Source organism: Thamnophis elegans, chromosome 11, assembly GCF_009769535.1.
Source record: "Thamnophis elegans isolate rThaEle1 chromosome 11, rThaEle1.pri, whole genome shotgun sequence".
NCBI classification, from domain to species: domain Eukaryota; kingdom Metazoa; phylum Chordata; class Lepidosauria; order Squamata; family Colubridae; genus Thamnophis; species Thamnophis elegans.
In genome coordinates, this window is record NC_045551.1 from 31,624,018 (window position 1) to 31,644,003 (window position 19,986).

Below are 19,986 nucleotides of genomic sequence, written 5' to 3' on the forward strand. Positions count from 1 at the left end.
GAAATTAACCTAGCTTGGAATGAATCATACCTTTCCACTACTATTACATAGAAAGTCATCTTACACAGTACCAAAAGCAAAGTAAGCATTGCAAGAGTATTATTCCAGAAATAAATTGGTTTCTTGAAGTATTTGCCCAATATGTGGAATATTAAATTCTGTGTTTAAAAAAACAAAAAAACCCAACAATTTTGTGAAAAACAAACGCAAAGATTTTTTTTTGAAATCATGCCTTTTCATCTCAGAAGAAGACCAGAGAGAACATCCTGAAACCTGTGAAGTGAATGAGAGAGAGAGAGACTTTTCCTTGAACTCAGATCCTCCTCAAAACAAAGTTGTGGAGAACTTGTACCAATACAAATTTGCTTCCAGAACAAGTTTAAAAGACAGAAATAACGTAAGAATGACTATTCGAAACATCCCTATCTTGCTTATCTGTATGCTACATAGTTAACTGTAACCCAAAGAAAACAGCAATTTCTCCATTGTATGAGAACAATTAAGATAAACATTGTTACATGATCGTGTCAGATGTAGTTAGCAAAAAACCTCAAATAAGTGACTTTTTTTCCTTTTAGACAAAACAATCAATAAAAACGGCTTTTTCTTGAATGAGAAAAAGTAAGGTGATCTTTCAGCTTTCGAATGAAACCATTCAGGATCTGTCTTTCCACATATTCCCCATCCCAAAGAAATAAGAAAAACACAGTTTTCTTCACTGTTTCTAGAGATAGAGGTATCCAACCCAGTAGACCAGGTTAAAAAGCAGGAACGACGTGGGAAAAAAGACTCTGGAATAAGAGTCGAGTTCTAAGATGTCTATGTGTATCCGCCCTTTCCTCCAGGAACCTGATTTGCATTCTTCGTAACAGCAGAAAAAACTCTGACAGTCTTTCCCATCCAGACACTCATAGATACAATTGTCTTCAAATTCTTGCCAGTACATGGCATTGTTCAGTGCGATGACTGTAGGGGGAGGTCTCATCTCTAACACAGAGTAATTCTGCAGAAAAAAAGACACAAAGAGGTTGTACCATGGCAACAATAGAAGTCTTGAAGTTTCCTAAAATAGGGAATCCAAAGAAACCATGTTGCCCAGCTTTCCTTTGACACTTTACATGTCAAGATAAATGCATCTGAATGTCACAAAGCAGTGGTGAGTGGAAGTAAGTGTTGGCAGATGCAGTATCCAGCACAATTTTTTTCTGGAGGGCACTCAGGTGTAAAAGGGCTTTCCCTACTTGCATACCACTATGAAAGAGACATAAAATGATATCTATTTTCTGCCATGTTCCCATGAGCTTTTCTTCACCTTGGTTTCAGTGTACAGGTGAGTCAGATGCATGCCAGATTTTCTGTGCTGGTATTAAGGAAATATTTTGCCTCTTAATCTACCTCCATGCATGGGGAACCTCAAAGTATATAAAATGAATTAGGTTTTGCCATACATTCAGAAGTGGTATTCAGCTGGTTTGGAGTGGTTCAGGCAAAGCAGTAGTGGAAATTTTGAGCAATTCAGAAAACCAGCAAATACCACCTCTGGTTGGCTCCACCCTCCTGCCCCCATTGTTCCCTGTTCTATATTCCCTTGTTTTTTAGCTCAGCTGATTTACATGGCAGAGCGAATTGCTGTGCCTCAGCTGAGCTAAAACACAGCTCACCAGCGCTGACATCGAGGGTGGTCTTTGAGTGCTGTGCACGTGTGCAAGGCACACTCTCATAGAAACAGTAGGAAAAGATTTGGAATCCCACCACTGCATACATTTCCCTTTATTGACATCAAGCAGTGATTGGAAACAGACACGGAACAGGGGTGGGCAAAGTCTGAAACAAATATTGTGTTGGAATAATGTTTTGAACTCAACAGTGGGGAAAAACCCAAAGGCAATTTTGCTGATTTCCCATGTGAAATGGTAAGGAGAACATATAGATTTAAGATGCACTATGATGGCATGCTTCTTAAGACTGAGTAATAATAATAGTTTAATTAAAACTATAATGGTATTTAATATATGATGTTTATAAATAAAATACCTAAGTTTTAAAATATTCTTACTCACCATCATGTGACCAAAGCTGACATCAGGCAGCTCAAATAAATAAAAAAGTAAAGTATAAGAACACAAGTTATAAAACAATACATTTATAAAATATTTTAATTATTAAGGAAATCATAAAAGATTCCATAACAACACAATTTTATTTGTATCTACTTTGAATAATTCCATTCATTCAGAAAGTTTACTATTGAGTAAACATGAATAGAGTTGCCTTAACTTATCCCATTTATTTCTGATAAGTGTCCACTTTATACAACAAGATCCAAGTAAACATATATGCTTTACCTTTTCATGGATATCATGGGGAAATGCTTAATTTAAATTGCAATCTTCAACTCAGCAGAGCAAGCCATATGATTCAGCTGCAGCTGCAATTACCACAAGGGAAAAGGTGGTTCCCACCAACCTTTCTGTAACTCTAACACCAATACCAGTCCTAATCCTAACCTTGTATTGATTTCAAGTAGAAGTGAATTTTCAAATACCGATTTCTTGTTTACAGAACATAAATGAATATATTCTCAGGGATTTAAAACAAAGTAACTATTTTTTTGAGATAACAGGGAAGTGATTATGGGAGAATATTGATTGCAGAAAATATGACTTCAGCAACAGAGTGGTCAATGCCTGGAAGGCACTACCTGACTCTATTATTACATCTTCAAACCCCCAAAACTTTAACCTTAAACTGTCTACTGTTGACCTCACCCCATTCCTAAGAGATCTGTAAAGCGTGGGCATAGGCACACCATCATGCCTACCATCCCTGTCCTACTGTCCCCATTTATTTGTACCCATTTCATTCTCACTCATGTTTATTCTTATACCTATTATTTTGTAAATGATTGACAAATCAAATCAAATAAAAACAAAAATAAATTCTACTAGTTCAAACAAAGAAACAAGGTTTGTATTATAGGTTCTAGTTAGCTGAAAAACTGTCACATTTTGCAGTATTGTATTATGGGGCTTTAATAACCTGGTCATTTCTATTTGTATGAACATCAATACCAATTAAGTGTCTGCTAAACTTTATTTGGAGTTAGTTGTGAGGAATCTCACAGTCATGTTTTATAGAGGTGGAAAGGTTGCAGCGAGCAGGAAAATAATAGAAATGTACCAGGCTATACATTTATGAGCAAAGCCAGGAATTTGTTGCTTTTCTACTTTTAAAATATTTTTTTTGTTTTAAAACTATATTAATGTTGATATATCCCATGAGGATTATATGAAAAAAACAAAAAGACAGTTATTGTTGGTTATTCAATGGAACAATCCTAAATGATCAGGAATATATTAAAAGAGTTAATCAGGAATTGAGATTTTTCTTCAAAGAAAACTGGCCAGGAGACACATCCATACAAAACTTATGGGATACAACTAAGGCATTTATAAGAGGGGTCACAATATCGGCTACAGCTAGGGGGAAAAAATTGAGAATCAAAAAATAAGAGAGTTGAAAGAAAGATATAGAAATTTAGAGAGTGAACTTCAAAAGAAACCACAAAATAGAAGTATAAAAGGAAGTATGGAATTGATTAAATATGAATTGGCTATATTTGAAAAAGCAAAATTAGCACAGTCTATAAAAAAAGCAAAACAAAATTTCTTTGAGAATGCAAATAAACTGGGGCGGTGGCTATCCTATAGACTGAGGAAGCAGAAGCAAGAGAATTGGATCAATAAATTACAAGATGAAAAAGGCGAGATCTGCTATCAACTAGAGGAAAAGAAAACAATTACCCAAGAGTTCTATGAACAATTATATAGAGAAAACCAAGACTATACAAAGGAAGGAATACTACAATATCTGGAAAAGTCTGATCTGCCAAAGATACCAGAGGAAATAAATGATATGCTCAATGAAGAAATTAAAACATCAGAGATAATTGAGGCCATACAAAGACAAAAGAATAATAAAGTTGCAGGGCTGGATGGACTGCCAGCAGAAATATATAAAGAATTCCAGGTTATACTTGTTCCAATGCTGTTGGAAGTTTATAATGCTGTGTTGAAAGAGGCGAAGACACCATTATCATGGATGGAGGCTAACATTGTATTATTATGTAAAGTGGACACAGATCAGATGTTTATACAAAATTACAGACCAATCTCACTGCTAAATGCAGATTACAAGATTTTTGCTCTGATAATAGCAGAACAGTTGAAAAAATTCCTCACATTGTTCATCCACACAGATCAAAATGGATTCCTCCCCAAAAGACAAATTAAAAACAATATGAGAATTATGCTGGACATTCTCGAATATTATGAAGTGCATAATGAAAAACAGGTTGCACTATTTTTTCTCGATGCCCAAAAGGCATTCGACAATGTGAACTGGGAATTTTTTCATCAACAATTGGAACACATGGAATTTGGAGATAAATTTATAAACACAATTAGCGCAATATATACAAATAAAAAAGCCAAAGTAATAATTAATGGTGAATTAACGCAAAGTATAGCAATTCAGAAAGGTACAAGGTAAGGTTGTCCCCTATCCCCGCTGCTGTTTATATTAACCTTAGAAGTTCTAGCTAGGAATGTACGTAAAGAGGAACAGGTAAAGGGACTAGAAATTGAAAAGGAACAATTTAAGTTACAGGCTTTTGCGGATGATCTAGTTTTCGTGTTAGAGGATCCTAAAAAGTCTGGTATGAAACTTTTTGAGGAATTGACAGAGTATGGGAAAGTAGCGGGTTTAAAGATAAATATGACAAAGACTAAAATGCTGGTTAAAAATATGACATCCAAATTGAAAGAGGAGTTAACGAAGAAATTGGGTATCCAAATTGTCAAAAAAGTCAAATATCTAGGTATACATTTATCTGTGAGGTGTGTGTCCATCAAAGAAGACAACTATACTAATCTGATCAATAAAACTAAGACAGACTTAAAAATGTGGAAAAACTTACAATTGTCCCTGATTGGTAGGATCGCAGTCATAAAAATAAATGTACTACCAAAATTTCTTTTCCTATTTCAGAATATTCTCATTAAATTAGAAAAAGGTTTTTTTTAAGGAAGTGAATGTATGGTCGCTTTGACTTCACGGTACTGCATTGTTTTAAATGTAAAAATAATAAAAATATATTTTTTAAAAACCCCATTGATTGATAATATGGCATCAACCCATTGTTGAGTCTCATGGTCAATGTTAGTATTATTTACAGATTAAAGTTTTGCAAGAAACTAACTTCAAAATAATGCAATTGTTTCTAGCAGTTGGACTTAAGATTGAATAAAATCATTGTAGAATTTAAATGCAAGGTTGTCAGTAGAAGCATGACTAAACTGAACAGTTACTACCTTTAAGACCAGACCCTTGTTACTCTGATGATCCACTGTCATTATTGTAATTTATGAATTTGTTATAATTAATTCAATATTTCATAAGGCATGATCATTTTACATTAGATATACAGATCCCTGAATTCCTGTATAGTACACTAAAATACTAGAGGTATTTATCAATGAATCATATTTATACAGCTCCACATCTCATGAATATCACTTTCAGTTGGGATAAAATGAAATAGAATAAAATAAATGTGAAATTCTGTGCATTTCTAGTACAAAGAACACTTACAATATATTCCTCTTATTAGACGGCATTAGCCAAAGTGTTTGTTTAAGGTCTAAATCCAATTAATTACTAATCTCTGTGATAATGCAGAAGAATTGTGCTGCATTTTCAATAGGATTTTATCTTACCGACTTTTTCTTTTTTGTACAGTGTGGCTTCCTGCAACTTGAGTAGTAGTTCAGGGTTGCATACTCCATCAAAGCGGCAAAGACAAATAAGAAGCATACGGTCACAAAAAGGTCCATTGCAGTGACATAGGAAACACGCGGCAAGGAATTTCTTGCAATGGTGCTCAGCGTTGTCATGGTTAATACTGTGGTGATACCTGGACAACAAAACATACTTTTCTTGTAATATTTCCAGAAATGCAGCTATCGTCAATTTTTAGAACAAAACCTTACTTTATTAGAGTATGAGTTTTGTTAGACTGTAACCTGGATTCCTTAAGGAATTAGATCTTTTGGAATTTCTGTTCCTGATGATATCTCTTGGATAATGAGCATTTTTGCATTATACTGTCTTTCATATTTTATATTCTTCAATTATTATGAAGATCTTTAAATGTTATCAAATCCCATTACAGCATATTTCATAAGATCACACTTGATATAGAAAAAATATTCATAAATCACCACCCAATTTCATATTTGGTTTTAAAAGACATCATCTGAATTTTAAACTGCTGTATAGCTACATTTAGAAATATTATTGGTAAGCTCACAAGAATTGAGATGCTTCAATAATATAGACAGAAATCTGCAATCCCTCCATGCCAAAAGAGTTAGTTATATCATTGCACCTTAATGGAAATGGATGGATTCATCAACACCACCCTCATTGAACTGATTGTTGCAATTAAAAAAAAACGGAAATGAATGAGTGGGGAAAAATCTGGAAAGAAAAAAATAGACATATAGAATATAGTATACCAGTAGTATTTTATTTTTGACCGCAATTGAACCCAAAATTTCCATTGCTAAGCAAGACAATTGTTAAGTGAATTGTGTCTCTTTTTATGAACATTTTTGCCATACCTGTTAAGGGTTAGGTGGATTATGTGGCTGTTAAGTGAATCTGGCTTCCTCCACTGACTTTGCTTGTCAGAAGCTAGCTGGGAAAGTTTCAAATTGTGACTCCCAGACACTGCAACTTCATAAATACATGCCGATTACTAAGAGCCCAAATTTTGATCACGTGACCATGAAATGCTGCAATGGTCATAAGTGTGAAAAAGGGTCCTAAGTCACTTTTTCCAGTGCAGTTGTAACTTTGAATGATCACTAAACAAATGGTTGTAAGTTGAGGACTACCCAGGATTGGGTTCCGGCAGTCACTACTGCCTGTTCGCTCATTGGCGTTCTGCGTGCGCTTGATGCATGCTGTGTGTACGTCTGCAATGTAATAAAAATTGCTCTGAGCATGTAAAGAAACAAAAAACAAGATGGCGGTGCCTATGATGCTACCTGAACTGGTTTGGGAGCATGGCAGGCCTGGGTTGCTGCCAGTTCCAACGAAAACAGGCTGCCAAACCACTACCAGTTCGGCTGAACCGTGCCGAACCGTAGGAACCTACCACTGGGACTACCTGTACTTTTCTGTGGCTGAACTCTTAACATTTGAAAAACTTATCAAGGAAGCAAATGAAAGAAAATATTTTTTTGGAAGCTTCAGGAACTGCAGTATACACTTCAATAAATTATTTGACATCTCTGTTCTCTGCTCATTATTTTTTCCCCTGTGCATTCTTTATTACAACATACCCTGTATTGCAAATTAAGAGTTTGCTAAAGTGGATGAAATCTTTAATTCATACAATTGGAGCACGTTCCCAGCATTTTTAAAATTAATATCATCAGATGCATTAAATTTTACAGCAATGGATCATAACTGAATTAAGAGAGTGAAATCCAGAACTTTTTTGGGGCCAGTAAATTTCCCTATTCATTCTAGTTAAATAACATTAATTAACTTTCACAAGTAATTCACTAAGTAATATTAAGGTTATTTTCATCAGCATGCTAAATTGCAGACAAATGTCTCTTGAAATATATTTGGAATCAGGCATTATTTTACTATTTCTGTTGAAATACCCCCCCCCCCTCCCACTGCAGCTATGTGGAACAAACAAGGTGAGTCAATGACTCTACACAGGAGAGTAAAGGATAGTGTTTTACAGCAAAATTCTTACATCTATGCATCATTTCTGTATTTCTATATTGATTAATGTAATTTGTTTATTGCCTGAAACCTATTGTGATTTCTTAAAATCATAACATCCATAACCAACTTAATTTTGCAACTCAATAGTACAAATTATAAACTGAAGTAATTCAGTATGGTCTTGTTAGTTATAACTAGTCTCCAAATTAGTCTCTGGAAGAACTATAAATTATGGTGGTTTGGGAACACTACATGGGTGGGTAATATGTATATTTTAAGGGAACAAGTCTTTCCGAAAGAGTGGCAGGTATATTTGACAGAGATAGAAATCCTTAGTGGACACTCCCTAATTATCCAGTAGGATGGCCAGAAACTAATGGGGAAAGGCAGTCTCTAAAATATCTAGGCTCTGAGCTGCATAGAATGTCATAGATAGCAATCAGTAACTTGACTTGCATGCTGAAACTTTTAAATAATCTGATGCAGCAAAGAAGCATGATAAAAATATGACAAAGCGACTAAACACATGCATTACTGCATTCTGGACCAGTTAAAATTTCCACATAATCTTCAGTGATAGCCCATGTATAGCAAGTTAGAGTAATCTAATTACTCAAAAAAAGATGGTAAGGGTCTGGATGGCTGCCTTCAGTGTACTGTGTTCCAGGTAAAATTGCAACTGACACAGAAGGTGCAACTAGGCAAAAGCTTTCCTTGCCATGGTATTTAACTACACTTGGAGCAAGAACCAGGAGTCCAGGACTCCCAGATTGCAAGTCTGCTGATTTGACTTCTTTCCCATGCAACCATTATGCAGATCCACATCACTGGCAATCCTTTGGTGGGTCCAAAACCAACATGGTAGAAAGTAGGTAGAATTTGAAAATAACACAAAGATTTGCTGGAACTAGGCACAGGGTTGTGAGAAATTTCATATAAGAAGATTTTGCTCAGCTCTTGAGAACATTGCTTTCACAGCAATGTATATCTTATGTTTGTAAGCTTATACCTGAAATATATAAAATCACAAGGAGGAAATTGCTTTTCCATAGTGCATATTGTAAAGACTTTTCCATTTCTCTGAGTCAGCCAGAGGAGGGCCATGTTTAGCTCATGTAGAGAACTCTGAATCTCAAACAAGTTATTATTATTTTATTGGAAATAAGTCAATGACCTCCAATTTAGTTTCACTCAGTGAGAACCTTTAAGTTTTGAAACAGTAGGTGAGATCTTTGAAGAGTATTACTGAGTAGGAAGTGCAGGAAGAAGATAGTTTTAAGTCGGTGATCTGCTGTGAAGCAACATATGCACATTTGCAGTACACATATTGTTTCTTCACTTTTCCTTTATAAAATCCCTTGCCTTCTCTTAGGAGATTGTGAGATTGTCAAAGGAAGCTTACATATGATGAAAACACATTGGGTCTGGTTCATATTAGTGGGTAAGAAGGTTTGCTTCAGTGGAAAAAAGCTATAAGTAGTAAAATTACAGAAAAAGAGCATTAGCTAGCAGGAAGCAAATATTTGGAACATCAGGTAGCCACTTACTCCAGTTATCACCATCTTGTCATGCAGTGCATGGAAGGTAATGTTGCAGATTTGTTTAGCTGCTAATACATTTGAAAACTACTAAGTTTCATGACTATCCTATACAGTCCATGCCCTGTTGACCAAAGCATTTGATGCTAAACATGGAAATTCAAGGCAGATGAAGATGAATGTGTTCATAGCTGTCAAAAAACAAATTGTTTAAGAATATTGCTACTCAAAAGAGTCACAACAAGAATCAAATTAATTAGGGGGTCGAAAAAGGGTCATAGATATTCTCATTGCATGCCCCAGTAGGCCACGTTTTTCTATATCGAAAAATAGTCTCGGAAAATACAATATATAAGCATTGGTGTAAATCTCTTTCTGTCTAGATATATTCAGATAAGTGTTTATTGAGAATTAATAACTCCTTGTGTAAAAGAGGCTGTTTGATAAACTGATCTCTAATAGAACTCTAGTCACTTTTTTAGAATACTCCCATAACAGAAAGAACATTGAAAACTGAGAAATATTCTCTATTAGTCCACAGAATTCTGATCAATAGGGTAAGGGATATTTTTTAAAAACATTTAACATGTTAGGTATGCCAGGAACTAGGATCACAGTAGGAAGTTTCCAGTGAGCTTGGAGAAGCCAAATTTGTTTTAGAAGTACCAAAATTTTTAAAGGGTTAGGGTCCCACAAAAGTTTGGGAAAACACTATATAATGATCATGAAATGCTGACTGCTAGAGAAAAGGATTGAGATCAGGGTTAGGTTAGGATTCTTAAAAGCAAGAAAAGGAGTAAAAAAAACCTGACTGGTTGTCTAGTTAAATTATTGATGAACAATGGTGTTCATACCCTTTATAAGAACCTATGTATTTAACCTAATATTATGATTGCACAAATAATATATATTTAAAAACACTGTTCTTTTCCACCCCATAATCTTCTGTTCAGCATCCAACCTGAAGTAAAGTTGTGATGAACACATGTCTTCAAGCAAAAACAAAGAAAGCCCAGCTTTCCAACCTTTTGAAAAAGCATCTTTGGGACAACCATGACATGGATGACTGAGAATCTCCATAGACATTTCATGCTAAATTTGGGGAGATGGGGCTAAGGAGAAGTTTAGCACATATCACTTTGGATACTGTAGAGTGATCAACAACAGTGGAAGGAAAGCTAAGAAGATGCAAAAACTGAGAGATTAATAGTAGAACGCCAGGAAAATGATATGAGAATTAATCTTTCAAATACTTCTGCAACCAGGGGCTGGGAACCATGAATAGGGGAATTCTTGCAAAGTATAAACATTTGTTAGCATGATTATCAAGTGAAATAAAACAATTATTCATTGGAGATACATTAGAAAGGATCCTCAGCAGGCTGAGGAATGAATAAAATATGTAAACCCCAGTTATCTTACCTAGGGCTGTTCTTGCTGGTGTAGCATCTTTCTTAATCCAAAATGATACCCAGGATAGGACAACAGTTAATATACAGGGAATATATGTTTGAATAGTGAAGTATCCCATTCTTCTACTTAACTCGAAGTATATAGTCATGACTATATAATCACCTGCAATAATAAAAAATTGATATCATTGGAAATGTAATTAAAGCAAATAAATAATATTCCCACAACCATCTGTAGTGTTAACCCTGAGTCTCAGCATTGCCTGATTACAGAACCCCTTATATCTCTGATGGCAAGATCAATAGGCTGGAGGGCCAAGTGTTTTCAAATTCATAGACATTTTGATATAGTTTTCTTGGCAACAACGCGGAACTGGTTCAACAATCCTGAGATTTCCCAAAGCACTGTTAAACAGATCTGCCCTGCTGACCTTTGTTAAGAATTTTCAAATTCATTCTCAATGGACTATATGGTGGAAGTAGTTTACTTCTCTATACTGCTGAAAAATAAGAAAAACTTACCAAGTCTACTCTGTGCCATAGTGGTACAAAGAAAATAGCACACATGGAGGACAGTGGTGTAATTGATGGGTAGCACAAAAAGAACTACTGTCTTCATATTAAATGCACCAGAGGTTATGGTATTTGTACAGATACACCTGTCTAATGGACGGATCAATCGATCAAACAATCAATTCAGAGCTATGAAATTTGTAACAGTCCCAATGGGATGTACATAAAATGCAAGTTCTGGATTCATAAAAATAAATATTGGCTCCTGCCCTCTGAAGCATCTTATCTCCAGAGGTGAGATTGGCTCTCATCCTTCTGATGTTTTGAAATAGCCTCTAGACCTGGCTCTCTAAACCCAATGGGAGAACTTCATACTGGAGTGGTTAATGAATTAAATCCTCATCCCATCTCCCAACAACATGTGTGTCTAGCTTCCACTTTTCCCAACTGGTTTTGATGGTTTGTAATTTTTAATGACCTTATCTACTGCTTGCCATGACTGTTGATTTTAATGTATTTTCTGATTTAATATTTTATGCTGTAAGCCACCCAGAATCATTGGATATGAGATGGGAGGCAAATCCGTTTCCTAAATAAATAAATAAACATAACCAAAACTGTGGGGAGAGGGGGAGAAGATAGATTCTATAAGAATTTCAAATAGTCTTTTAAATTAAAGACATAGAGTTAACAAAGTGTAGGAGACTAATCAAAGGGATAGAGTTGAGAGTGAACATCCAGGGTGGGAAATTTGATATTTCTTTTGACATTTAGTACAATTACTCTATGTAGTAAGTAGTCTCTTGTATTATGAGGACAGTATGAATTATAAGGGTTATATCATAGTCAATTTGTGCAGAATGAATCTATGTCACTCATAGCTATTCTGAGTTGAAAATCATTCTAATTGTGCCAGAAAACTTCCCACTTGAAAGATATATTAGCTGTGTAGAGAAGTTCATGCTCAGTATGGTTGTTTGATCCTTGTACATCTTAGATGATATCAAAGTTAGCAAAATAGGGAATGTGAAAAAGAAAAAATGTTTCATTTATTAATTAGGTAGCTAATTATAAATCAATTGATTATGGAAGCAGATTTAAATATCAATAATTAAATATCAGCTTTAGTTGTGCTCCTTTGGCAGGTCACTTCCAGGCATTTATTGGGTTATAAAGTTGCTTATATCCATTTAATACTGAATTTAGAACTTGCTCTGTGACAGAGATCTCTCTGGTGAAATAGTTCCTTCTGTGGTAGCATAAATGAATGTGATAATTCTCTTTCATCTTTCAAGAAGATTTTCTTCAGAATTATCACCGGAGTCTGTGAAAAGTTTTATATAGAAGTGTATAACATTTTCCTTCTTATATGAAAAACATCTTGCAATATTTCCTGGTGGTGGTGGTAGTAGTAGTAGTACAGTGTTTCCCTGAAAATATGACAAGGTCTTGTACTGGGCCTTATTTTTGAGGAGGTCTTATTATTTTTAAGGTACAGGAGGCAGCGAGCGTGGTCATCTCATGGCTGCTGCTGTGTTGTGCTGCTGCTCGTCAGCTGGATGCTTTTCAATCAAAGCACTGCTCAGCTGCAGGAGTAAATGGAGGTAGGTAAGGAGTGTGGCACAAGGCACAACCAGAGAAAATGGTGGAACCAGCTGCACATGTGTTTAAATATTTTTGGGGTAGGCTTATTTACAAGGGGGGTCTTATGCGCTCAAAAGCCCAATTGGGCTTATTATCCAGAGATGTGTTATTTTCAGGAAAACAGAGTAGTAGTAGTAGTAGTAGTAGTAGTAGTAGTAGTAGTAGTAGTAGTTAGTAGTGGAAGTTCTTTAATATTTACATAAAATATCTAGGTCAGTAGTGCTCTCCTAATATTTTGGACTTCAACGCATCCAACATTTTGGCTAAAAGCAAGGAATTATAGATGTTAATGTTTAAAACTAAAAGTTTTCTCCATTTATATAATTGAGTAAATCTCTAGTCTTTATGAATCATTGTGCCCATTAAAAATCCAATTAGCTACAAAGGCAGAGCCATAGATTAAATATGGATAGAGTTCTGAGTATTGTTTCATCAGCAGTAGTTGATTCACCAATTGTGCTTGTTAGTGGAGGAAAAGTGACTATAGCAATTACCACTGTATTTTATCTGGGTGTGACTCATAAAAGAGCCTCAAAACTTGAATTGGTTCAAAAAAATTCTCTGCTCAACCCTGCTGACAGTGCTATTCTTAGTGGAAAGTATGTCTGCTATGAAATATCTACAATTTCAATGAGGTTTTTTTTTTCCAAATTACATTGCATACAGGACTCAAAACTCTAGAGAAATATGACTTCTATTTCTGAATTTGTAGACTAGAGTTGAGACTTGAATTGCACTGATGATATTCCCTACTTTGTGTAATGAAACATCTGGAAGAAAACAACCAGGCTTTGAGAACACCAAGGACCCCTCATTTCAACCCTGAAACTTGAATTGTTTGATTTTTCAATTATTATCATGTGAACCACTGTGGGAATTCTTATGGAGGAACAATGATTTATAACAATAGGAAAACAAAGTGGTTATTGCTATCGTATTGATTATTTTGGAATTATCACATAAGAAGAAGCATAATAAAGAATTACAGTTAAGGATATAATTTCATTGCCAGCGAGTAGATGGATTGATTTGAAGATTAAGTCCTGAAGTAGCAATTGCATTCAAGGCTATATTCTTTATTCCTCTCATTTCATGTTACAAGTATATTCTGTTCAGCCTTTATCTACATAAGTGCTTTTTTCAATCTGTTTGTTCAAGAGGATGCAGTTTTCATACCCATGTTTTCTTGGGACTGTTTCCCATTTAGCTGCAATTCAAACTGACAAAAAACTTCATTATGGTTCTAGCAACAACCAAGAAAAAAACTAATCAAAGAAAAAACTTTTTTGGCTGGGTATGGGGAGGGGACCCAACTTCTCTTGCTGAGCCAACTGTCTCATCATGAACCAACATTGCTGAGAATTATTCCCAAATTTAGTCTTACTACATTTGTTTCATTTCTAAAACTGCCAGGTATTTAAACTTTCTTTTGTGGCTGTCTATGCGGTGAAATTTACTCAACAGTGTTTCACTTAAACACCTATTGAAAGATACAGTTTTTAATGCAAAGGTAAACAGAATGCAGAACACAATTTAGAAGCAGATTTTTGGTTGAGATGCAATAGTTTGGGGAGTAATATATATAGCTTTTGCCTTTCTTCTCTTTTGTCTTTCCTCCCTTCCTTGATCCAAAATAAGATTTTCCACTGAAATAGGGCTACTGAAATGAAGATCAACAAAGGTAGACATTTGGGTTACCTCAATCAATTCAGGCACTGCAAATAAAATGTCTAGGCTCAACATATCCCCAAAAGCCTTGTTGGTTGATTGTACTCACTCATTTTATGCAGTTGGTTTAAAAGAAAAATAGTACTAAGTTCTATTTTTTACAAATGTCTCCTTGCTTATTTTATGCATTGTATTGATTGAGATTCTTAAAGTACATTTACAACAGTTCATTTAGTGACTGTTCAAAGTTACAACAGCACTGAAAAAAGTGACTTATGGCCATTTTCACACTTAGAGCCATTGCGATATCCCCATGGTCACATGATCAAAATTCAGATGCTTGGCACCTGGTCCATATTTATGACGATTGCAGTGTCTCAGGGATACGAGATCCCTTTATGTGACCATCTGACAAGTAAAGTCAATGGTGAAGCCAAATTCACTTAACAACCATGTTAATAACTTAACATCTGCAGTGATTCACTTAACAGCTGTGGCAAGAAAGATCATAAAATGGGGCAAAATTCACTTAACACATGTTTTGCTTAGCAATATAGATTTTGGACTCAACTGTAGTCGTAGGTCGGGGACTACTTGTAGAACAAAGTAATCAAAATACTAAAAATATTCAGTAGAAAGAAGAACAGTCACAGGGCACTAAACAGTAAAACAACTTCAATATGAATTTCCCTCTTCCCCCATCTCTTTCAATGTGTTTGAATTTTCTCCAGGAATTCAATTGCCTTACATCCAAATATTTCATGGTCAATTATTGGTTACTTAGATTATATACCTTTTAATGGTCAATTATTGGTTACTTGGATTATATACCTTTTAAGGAACTGGAAAAAAAGAAACAAATGATTTTAGGGCGTAAATCAAGAGGGCTTTGGGAAAAATTAGAGGGTTGCTGCATATATGAAAGTTTAAATTTTAAAGCAGCTAAAGCTAGTCCCAATCTGCACTCAGGCCCACCACATCAATTCAATGGCTTTACCTCTGGCCTACCTGCTTCCTCCTTCTTCCAGGGATGGATTCTTTGCTTCATTCGGCCCTCTCTCTTTTGCTTATTTCTGCACTTCTCCCAACAACAAACAGCCTTCAACCCATTTCCCATCTTTTTGGATAAGGGGATGCCTTTCTAACCTTAAGGATATGTTGTTCTTGCTTTCACAAAATGGCTACCAGGGTGGTCCTTCCCAAATCACAACATTGCTGACTGAATACTGGATGTGAACAGTTACAGAACTCCCATCTGCCAAATGAAAAAGTAATGGTGATATTCCTGACATTCATTTAATCCTTTCCTACTTACGTTTTTCCCCTAGCAAGATTTTTTAAAACAATGCCCTGTTTAGTTTTCTACCATTTTCTACCATTTTGATTTTTTAAGAATGTCTGCCTACAAAAGCCCTATGAGTTCAGTGACCTTGTTAGATATAAATATGTTTTATTTTGTTTGGCTCTCACATACACACAGCATGTCAGTCCCCTATTTTTTTAAATTAAAAGAACGTGGGGCAAAGGAAGTCATCAGCTCACAGATGACCAGATACATGACACAACTCTCTGCAAGGCTGAAGGAGGCCTCATGGAATCATATATTCAAGGCTACCAAGTTGAAATGATCAAAGGACTTTCATTTTTGGGGGTGGACGGTGGACTAAGCAGTCCTGTTAGGCACATGGAAGTCCCATTTTACCTTTCAATGTGCGCGAGAAAAACCTATCTCCTTTTTTTTACTCTTACTGACAATCCCAGAATAGGAATCCCAGAGAATGATGAAGTATGTATTGCAACACTAAGACATGAACTTTATGACTACTACACTTCTGTTTAACATCAAGATGCAAATCCAAAAGACCATGGTTTATACCACATCATATTGTGGTGTCGAATTGGCTAGTGTGAACTCTAGCAAACAACCCTTCCCCCACCCAGTCTTTTCAGATTGAGCATGTTCCCTTTGGTTCAGCAGTGAAATGTTGTTCATTTCCTTTGTTAATTGTACAAAGGAACACAATTAGGAACGCTCTCCCCTTTCGAACTCCTTTGATAAGGTAATTCATATAGAAGAAAGAAATAAAATTCAGGAAGATTTTGATAGGAGTTATAAGTTTTAATTAAGTTTGTTAGTTTTAAAAGGTTTGACCAGACCAGAGTCTTGATTTTTGACTATCCATAAACTAACATGGTTCTTCTCTTACAATGGAAAGTCAGGTGATCGTACCTTAAAAAGGCATCTGATCCCCAGTCCTGACTGATCTTCAAGAAGCATTTACTAGTTGGCCTTATCTACTTGGCTATCTTCCCCTGTTTCTGACACTCAGCAAGAAAACACATTTTGCTTTAGTATAGCATGTGGTAAAAAGATGAAACTGCATTCTAAATGTGCAGTGAAGTGGCTGTGAGTATCTGACATTTTGCTCCTCGCCTGTTATCAAATGGTGAATGTTGGATGATGCCAGAAAATACCACAGTTCTTTTCAAACAGGTGGAATTGATCCCTTTTACCCTACTTCAGGTACTGTTTATTTCAATATCCTGAACATATAGGGATAATGAACCTTAAACCTCCACATTAAAAAGAATTGGTGGAGAGTCAGCAATAAGCTGGATTTCTGCTTCCAGAAGAATGAATGAAGAAGTGATGATGGCCTCTTTTGTATTTGTGGTTGCAAGTTGAAGTAAATCCTTGTGGTTTTCATAATAACTTCAATTTCGGATTACAGAGTAATAGACCACTATAAATATAGCAGTGGGAAATGTATTGGGAACAATTTAGATAAAAGCATTTATGCTGATGGACTGTAGATTGAATGAAGTATTTATAATGGCTATAAAAAGGCTTGCATTCCCTTACATTCACAGGACAGTATTAAGATGTTGTCATTGTTAAAACATTTGAAGTTATTTTTAGAACCACTGTATCCCTTGGGTGATAGAGTAGAACAATCTCTCCCCCCACCCCTGACATTTAGAAATGTGGTTTTACTTTCAACTCAACGGTGTTTATATGACATGAGTCAGTATAGAGTAATTTGCATTAGAGGCACTCACTCTTCCTGAGGCACTAATCTTTCATTTCTCTTCAGCAGATTGTAGCATTTTCACCGGCTCAAGAAAATGTCAATGTTTTCTTGAATGACACTGTCTAAAGTTTGAAAAGCTGCTGCCTGATATTTAGTACATAATCAATTTCATTTCATCTTTTAAGTTGAAAGGAAATGCTAGCTTAGGAATGGGGCACTCTCAAATGTCTTTAAAGGTCCCCATTGTTCTTTCTCTTCTATATTTGAACTTCTTGAAATATTTATTCACACGTAATGAAGACATAGTCTAAAATGAAAGCCCCTTCAGATAGTAAAAGTACCATTTTGTGCAGAAGAGGTGAACACCCTGGCATAGAATTGAAACTTGCATTCAACATCTATCACAGACCAGAGGTTTTCATTAAGAACTACTTTTTTGGCAATCAATACCTTCTCATCCATATGAATATTTTGAAAAATGTAAAAAAGTTTTTACATTTCAAAATATTTCTAATTCTAAAAAAACCCACCTTTTTACATTTCTTTTTTGCATGATGTTTTTGTATTTCCTAACCAATGGCTTTTAAAAGTCAGTGAGAAATGAAACGAAAATCCGAGTAATTTATTTTTTAATCCAGTGACAGACCCTAGCAATTTTGACTGATCCCAAAGCTAAGGAGGGTTAAACTTGGTGTGTATTTGTCTGGGAGATCACCAAGACATTTTAGTAGTGCAGGCTGACTGGCAAAGGACAAATCACAACATGGACATTCCACACTGAAGTGGACCGAGGAAGAACGAGGCAGGAGGCTCCTGAGGTAAAGTCAACAGCTTTATTAGAACAAAACTGAATAGTAGAACAGGCTAGCAGTAGATCGGGACTCCGCCCTGCTTGACAGCTATTTATACGGAGCTGTCAAGCAGGGAGGCCCATAGGCACACGTCTGACAGCCCGCACTCAGCCAGCCGTGCCTTAGCCAATCAGGTGCGGCTTGGCTGTTGCTGGCTGTCAGTCGTACGCGCGAGGACTAAACACTTCTTCCCCCCGCAGCGAGGGCACATGCACAAACGTAGTGCATACGTACTCGCGAAGATAGGTGGGACGGTGGTGGACACGCCCCGAGTGCCTCAGTTCAGGAGGCGGTGCTGGAGAGGTAAGATGACTCTGTAGCAGCTCCTCCCTGAAGGGAGTGGAGCTCCGGGTGACATCACGAAGGCCTAGTCCGGAGGGCGGAATCCCAGAAACAGGTAGGCCAGGAGGCGGGGATGCGGCCTGAGTAGGCGGGTTAATACAAACTTGCCAGTATGGGGCGGTTGGGTTAAGAAGGCTGGTGGCAGAAGGCCTAGTAGGGGCGAACAGGGGAACAAGGTCGGGCTGAGCTGGAGCAAATGGTTGCCGGGAGGCGGTAACTGGGTAGGAGAAACCTGACTGGGGGAAGGCCTCATGCAGAGTGGCGGCAGGCATGAGGCTGGCTGTTGGGCGACGGTGGCTGGCCTCTGCGGGTCGGATTGAGTCGAGGCCTCTGGAGGTAGGCAGTGCCTTAGTCGGTCCACATGGCGCCGCCACTCTTTGCCATCCGGTAGGTGGACCCTGTAGGAACAGGGATCAGTTATTGCAGGATGGCGGCAGGCACCCACCGAGGATCCACAGAGTAGCTCTTGGCCCAGACCAGGTCCCCCTCCCCGAAGGATGCCCTGCGCCAACAGTTTGTCAAGTTCCGCATCTACCTTGGCTTGAAGGCAAAAGGCACCCTCCGGGCCTTCAGCCTAATAGGGGAAACATGGGGGTCCCTTTGTACTCCCCCAGCTTACCATCAAAAACATCGGCATAATCTGCCAGGATGTCTTCGATGCCATGGGGCGTGTCCACCGTGAGGTGCACCCCAGACAGGGATAGGCCCAGTGGGGAGAATCAATCCAGGCCCAGCAGAGCCAGCAGTGGCTTCTGAACCATTAGAACAGGCAGGCAGCAAACCAATCCCCTATACTCCACCCGCACCACATAGCAACGCAGGGTAGGAATCTGAGTCCCCTGGTAGTCCCGTAGAACAGTGTCCAGGGGAGAAAGCTGGGCCTTCGAGGTGCCAGGGCAGAGACGGGAAAAGGTTACCCATGAGAGGAGGGAGCAGGAGGAGCCCAAGTCCACCTCCATCATGCAGGGTGACCCTTCGATGAGAAGGGACAGAGTTATCTTTTTAGACCCGGCCGTTGCCTGGCTGACCGACTCTGCAGGAGTGGCAGGAAGACTCTTGTGCACGGCGAAGCAGTCGTCATGCCAGCACTGTTGACGGCGGGGTTACAGGGTCCGCAGTGGTGCAGGCTGGCCGTAGGACAGCTGAGGGACTTTGGGCTGAAGAGGCAGCGGTAGAG

General features: G+C 37.3%; 1 protein-coding gene across 1 annotated transcript in view; it reads right to left on the minus strand.

The window, feature by feature from the left end:
* Positions 1 to 724: 724 nt before the first annotated feature.
* GABRG3 (gamma-aminobutyric acid type A receptor subunit gamma3) overlaps positions 725 to 19,986 on the minus strand; it is a gene marked incomplete at its 5' end in the record, with an annotated part of 443,827 nt that continues 424,565 nt past the window's right edge. The window contains 4 exons of the mRNA XM_032226074.1: positions 725 to 1,003; positions 2,061 to 2,090; positions 5,778 to 5,974; positions 10,770 to 10,922. Of these exons, the coding sequence (XP_032081965.1) occupies positions 725 to 1,003; positions 2,061 to 2,090; positions 5,778 to 5,974; positions 10,770 to 10,922 (659 nt within the window). The remainder of the gene's footprint in view (positions 1,004 to 2,060; positions 2,091 to 5,777; positions 5,975 to 10,769; positions 10,923 to 19,986) is intronic.